General features: G+C 56.0%; 1 protein-coding gene across 1 annotated transcript in view; it reads right to left on the reverse strand.

Moving 5' to 3' along the window:
* Window positions 1-1785, reverse strand: part of PREX1 (phosphatidylinositol-3,4,5-trisphosphate dependent Rac exchange factor 1) — a 204313-nt gene extending 202528 nt beyond the window's left edge. Inside the window, exon 1 of the mRNA XM_012467409.3 lies at window positions 1423-1785. Within this exon, the coding sequence (XP_012322832.3) occupies window positions 1423-1635 (213 nt within the window). The 5' untranslated portion in view covers window positions 1636-1785. The remainder of the gene's footprint in view (window positions 1-1422) is intronic.
* Between the last annotated feature and the right edge of the window lie 4215 nt (window positions 1786-6000).

Consider the following 6000-nt stretch of genomic DNA (forward strand, 5'->3'; position numbering starts at 1 on the left):
GAGCCAGGATTAAAACACTTCCTAGAGCAGAGAAGGGGAGTAAATGAGGCCCAGCAGGAGGCATGGAGATTAAAGCCTTTCGAGTCTCCTAACTTCTATCCAAGGCTCAGCCCCTTGCCCCCTCCCAACTCCATCCCCCCACCCGCCACTTTTCTCACTTCCTAGGAGAGTAGGGAAATGGCCCCTTCCTCCCTCTCGCAGAAAAAAAGCAAAAGAAAAATCCAGCACAGAATAGGGGTTTAGAACACCAGCTGGGATCATCCCGGTTCAAAGCCCAGTACCTCCACTTAATCAGCTGTGCGATCCCAGGCAAGTTACCCGGCCTCTCTGGAGCTAAACTTTGCCAGTCTTAAAAACCGGGGAGGCCGGGCCCAGTAGCTCATGCCTGTAATCGCTGCACTTTGGAGGCAGAGGCCGGCGGATTACTTGAGGCCAGGGGTCCAAGACCAGCCTGGCCAACATGGTGAAACCCCTTCCCTGCTAAAAATACAAAAATTAGCCTGGGGTGGTGGCGCGTGCCTGTAATCCCAGCTACTAGGAGGCTGAAGCACGAGAATCGCTTGAACCCGGGAGGCGGAGGTTGCAGTGAACCGAGATTGTGCCACTGCACTCCAACCTGGGCGACTGAGGGAGACTCCACTTCAAAAAAAAAAAAAATCAAAAAATTTAAAATGGGGGAAATACTCGTCCCTACTTCATAGGCCGCCTGTTAAGGTCAAACCTGCTAATTAATGACACGTGTAAGGTGCCTGGCACATAGTAAGTGCTCGTTGTTATTTTACAAAGTCTGAGGCCGTGGTTTTTCACTTGAAGATGGTGGGGGTGGAATGGGGTTAGGGAGCCTGGACTGCCGAGTTGTGAGTTCGAAACCCACTCTCCCAGAACTGCAGGAAAAATGTGTGCAGAGGGGATTCTACTCTGGGGTTCTGTCAATCCCAGTCCCTCCTCTGAGCTTCAGGTTTTATCCGACTCCACCAACACGCAGGGACGCCGGGCTCTGGGGTTCCTACGGTCTGTCCTAAATGAGTGGTGCACCGGGCAGCGAAGTTATTCCCGGGTAAAAGACGCAGGAGTGCCAGCTCCCGGCGCCGGGGTCCCAGAGCCCCTGCAACGCGGATGTAACTAATTTTAAAACTATTTGAAAGGCAGGGAGGGGGGAAGTAAAGACAAAAGGGCAGCGCGCGCCGCGGGGAAGCGGAATGAGGGAGAGCCCGGGTTGAGGCAGGACTCCGCGTCGGCCAGGGAGGGAAGCGACAGGACCGCTCAGGAGGAGCTCGGTCGCCCCCGCTTTCCGCGCGCCCCGCGGGGCACCCCCGAGGCGGCTCTCTCCACCCCCGGGGACCAGGGTCACAGGTTGTGGGGACCGCAGCGGGGCGAGCGGCTGGAGGAGAAGCGGTCCCTGCGCTGCCGGGCGACACTCACCGACTGCAAGAAGCGCAAGGTGCCCACGTAGTCCCTCTCGGTGCCCAAGATCTCGTTGAGGACGCAGAGGCGGAGGCGCAGCTGGCGCTCGGACTCCCGGGCGGCCGCGCACTGGCCGGAGCTGGGCGCCGCGGCGCCGGGGGTCCGCGGGTCCGGGTGGGCGCCGTCCCCGGCCCCGTCGCCGCCGGGCTCGCTGCCGCTGGGCGCCTCCATTCTCGCGCGGCCGCGCGGCGCCGGCTCCTTCCCCCGCGCGGAGGTCGCGCCGAGCGGCGGCTCAGGCGTCCAGGCGCCCCATCCCGGACGGGGCGCGCCGGCGGGCCGGGCTCAGCGGCGGGCCGGGCTCCCGGCGCGGCGGGCGGGACTGGGGGCTGCGCGGCTGGGAGGGGGGCGGAGGCAGCGCGCGGGGGCCGGGCGAGGGGCGGGAGGGGGCGGCCCTCGGGGCTCCCAGACGGCGGGTCCCCCCAACCCCCGCGCCAGGGAGCGTCTGCCAAGTGCCACGCCGCGCTCGGCCGCAGAGGCGCTCTGCGCGTGCACGGGGCCCTGGGAGACGCGGCGCGGCGCTCGGCGTTTCAGTCAGAAGCTCGGGGGTCGGGCGGGAGCCTCCGGAAGGGGCCCGCGGAGCCGGAGTCCGAGGCCGAGCTCACGCCGCGCCGAGCACCCCAACTCCGCGCCGGGACGCGTGGCGCCCCCCCCCCGACTCTCTGCCGCCACCGTGGGCGACGCCACTCCCACCCGGTACACGCGACACCCGCCGCGCGCAGGCTCCCGCTTGCAGGTCCGGCCGCCACTCGGGCAGAGTAAACACCGGGCTGGGAAAGCGCTCGGCTGAGCCGCTCGGGGGCTACCCAACCCCGCCACGCGCGCCCCCGCGGCCCCGGGCAGACAGAGGGGCGGCCCCTCCCGGGAACCCTCGCGGTGCCCTCGGCGCTGCCACGACCTTGGAAAGGAATGTGCGTGGCGCGCGCTCGCTCTCACTTTTCTTTCCCTTTCCCATCTTTTTCTTTCTAAACTTCTTGGCCCCGTGACCCTACCCTTTCCACCTTTCCCAGAAGAAATTATTAGCTGCTCTCGAGTTATCGATCATGTGGCAGGTACCCTGCCTGCTCCTCCTTCCATCCGCCCACCCCTGGGATAAGGCCTTGGAAAACCCAGCTGCTTGTCATGTTGCTCTGGGCGACGTTGATCATCATCAAGCCGCTTGGCAAATGTCCTCACCCGCCTATAGGAAGGTATGGCTAGGGGAGGGAGCTCTGGAGCCTAGAGTCAGCTGCTCAGGTGCAAATCCTAGCTCCCCACTTGCTGGACTGGTGGCCTCGGGCTGGCTTCCTTGTCTCAAGATCCTCAGTGTTTTCATCGGTATAATGGGAATGATCGTGGTACCTAGCTCCAAGGTCCTGCACAGGGTTCCATGAGAAGTACTTAGCATGGCGCCCAACACCTAGAAAGTTCTCTGTAAATGTTTGTTCTTATTATTATTGCATGTGTGAATGGCCCGCTTGGCCTGGCCCCACTCTTGAACGTCCTATACAATTCCTAACCACCTGTGTTGCAGACCAGAGATTGTATGCAGGGGATAAAGTGATTTATATAGTATCCCCATCTAGGCCATAATCATTTTATGGGCAAAAACATCATTGCTTATTTTTCTCTGTTCCAAAAGCCTAGGATTTTTCTGCCATCGGCCTCTCAATACTGTAAGTGCCTAAGGACACAGGGAGAGAATGGGGTAGCTTCTGCCCTCTCAGACTTCTTTCTTTGAGATCATGGGCAAGGTAGCATTTGATCTGGGCCTTGGTCTGGGTGAAGTTCCCCTGGGCAGGGAGGAAAGGACGTGAGGTAGGTGAGCCTGTCAGGTTTGGGTAGTGGAGTCAATTGTGTCCAAAGGTAGCTGGCTTTTTATTCCTGAGTTTTGCACAAAATAATAGAGGCCTCTGGAATAGCTCTGCTTTGTGAACTTAAACTGGTAACAGCACCTCTCTGAGCCTCAGTTTCCTCATCTTTAAATTAATTCTATCTACCACGAGGGCAAACGTAGTGGGAACATCATGGACCATGGAATAAAGCAGGCTTGTATTTGTATCCCAGTCCAAATCTAACTGGCAGGGTAACCTTGGCCAGGACGCTTTATCCCTCTGAGCCTCAGTTGTCTAATCTGTAAAAGGGGAGTCTCTGTGAGAGCAACATCTATGCAATGAAGACTTTCTCAACCTTGGGACTATTGACATTTGGAGTCACTTAACTCTTTGTTGGGGGAGGGGCATGTCCTGTGCATTTTAGGACCTTCAGCAGCATACCATACCCACTAGATGCCAGCAGCACTCCCTCCCCAACTGTGAGAACCAAAGCTGGGCACAGGGGCTCAGGCCTCTAGTCCCAGCATTTTGGCAGGCCAAAGTGGGAGGATTGTTGGATCCCAGAAGTTCGAGACTAGCCTGGGCAACATAGCGAGATCCTGTCTCCACAACAAATTTTTAAAAATTAGCTGGGCACCGGCCAGGCATGGTGGCTCACACCTGTAATCCCAGCACTTTGGGAGGCCAAGGTGGGCAGATTGCCCAAGGTCAGGAGTTCGAGACCAGCCTAACCAACATGGTGAAACCCCGTCTCTACTAAAAATACAAAAATTAGCCAGACGTGGTGGCCCATGTCTGTAATCCCAGCTACTTGGGAGGCTGAGGCAGGAAAATTGCTTGAACCCAGGAGGCAGAGGATGCAGTGAGCCGAGATCATGCCACTGCACTCCAGCCTGGGCGACAGAGGGAGACTCTGTCTCAAAAAAAAAAAAAAATTAGCTGGGCATGGTGGTGCACACCTGTAGTAGTACCAGCTACTGGAGTGGCTGAGGCTGGAAGACTGCTTGAGCCAGGAGGTCAAGGCTGCAAGTGAGCTGTGATCACACCACTGCACTCCAACCTAGACAACAGAGTAAGCCTTGCCTCAAAAATAAACAAACGGAAAAAAATGTCTCCAGGCATCGCCAAATATCCCCAGGGACACAATTACCCCCTGTTGAGAACTACTGTTATAAAGTACCAGACACAGATAGCTGGCACACAGTAGGTGCTCAGCAAATGTTAGTTCCCTTTTCACCCCATGACCGAGGAAGGTTAGCTTCAGGTTCACACACAAATCCCACACTTCACCCAAGAATTGGCCCACAGAGCCTAAAAGCATTTCCACATTGTGAATGGTTCCCATCCCTGGCCCACCCAGTGTTTTATACATTGTTACTTCCTCAGATTCTGCTGGGATGTTTCCACTTCCGTCCCCATCTCCAGTGGTAATGATGGCACTAAAAGATGATACAGCTTTTAGTAACATACTTAAGCTCTCTGTGCCTCGCTTTCCTCATCTGTGAGCTAATAAGAATACCAGTACCAACATCATAAAGCCATTGCAAGGTTCCTGAGTGAATACATGGAGAGTGCTTAGAGCACACAGTAAGTGCTCAATAAGTGAAGTCTTTCGTTTCTTCAGTGCATGGATTGAATGCTGAATCTAATAGTATGCATTTGGTGGCAAGGAGAAAAAAATGGGCTACTGATGGCTTAAAGCATAAGGACATTATTTATTTAGCAAGAGGTCCAGAGGCAGTTGGTTCCTGAGTCTGGTGTAGGATTTAATGATGTCATCAAGGATCATGGCACCTTTGACCCTCCTATCCTCAGCACGGTGGCTTTTGCTCCCAAGCTTTAGGGCCTCGGAAGCACAAAATGGCTGCTGAAACAGCAACATGGCCTCCTCACACACCTCCAATGCAGGAAAGAAAAGGACAAAGAAGCCTCTATCTCCTCTGTGCTTCTCCCTTTGGAGGAATAAACTTAAGCTCCCAGCAGGTCAGCACTGGCACCTATGGTCACCCTAGAAAAGTCCCTGACCAAGGGCATAGATTGCCACCATCTACTTAGAAAAGACCTGCTTCGTCCCCTGGCACATGGCTGCCTGGACAACTTGGGGTCTCTTATCAAGATAGAAGAGGAGCTAGCTGGGGTGGGCAACTGAAAGGGTCTGCCACAAGCACCTGCCACACACTGGGCATCGGGCAAGGTCCTGAGGCTGCAGCACTGAGCACCCCAACAATTTAGGCCCTTGTGGTGCCAGCATTATTCCAGCAAGGGGGCTGATGAGGATAAAGACAGCAAGTTCTTTCCGTCATTCATTCAACAAGTGTACACTGAGGGCCTCCTGGTGTGTCCAGTCAAAAGCAGAGAGAGAAGGACAATAAACTAATAAACAAGGTCCTTTCAGCTTCTCTACGGCCTGCAAGGGATGGGTCTGGGGAAGCACCATTGGTTGGTGGCACCTCCGGGACTCTGCCTCAGGTCACTACCCCTGTGTCGTGACCAGCCAGGGGCCTCAGCCTTGGCAGCATCAATGGGGACTCCCTCTCTTCAAAACCTGGCTGCCTCCCAGCTAATCCTGGCACAGACCACTCCCTGAACCAAACATGACTAAGCAGTCAGGCTGGGGAAGATCTTCTCTTCCTATCCCCATTTCAGCTTTGATCTTTGCTCCCTTCTTCCCCATCACTCTCACCCATTCCCTCCAGGATATCTAGAGGGGAGCCCATCAGTGCCA

The sequence above is a fragment of the Aotus nancymaae genome, unplaced genomic scaffold (assembly GCF_030222135.1).
Source record: "Aotus nancymaae isolate 86718 unplaced genomic scaffold, 86718_ANA_hifiasm-v0.15.2.pri h1tg000029l, whole genome shotgun sequence".
Classification (NCBI taxonomy): domain Eukaryota; kingdom Metazoa; phylum Chordata; class Mammalia; order Primates; family Aotidae; genus Aotus; species Aotus nancymaae.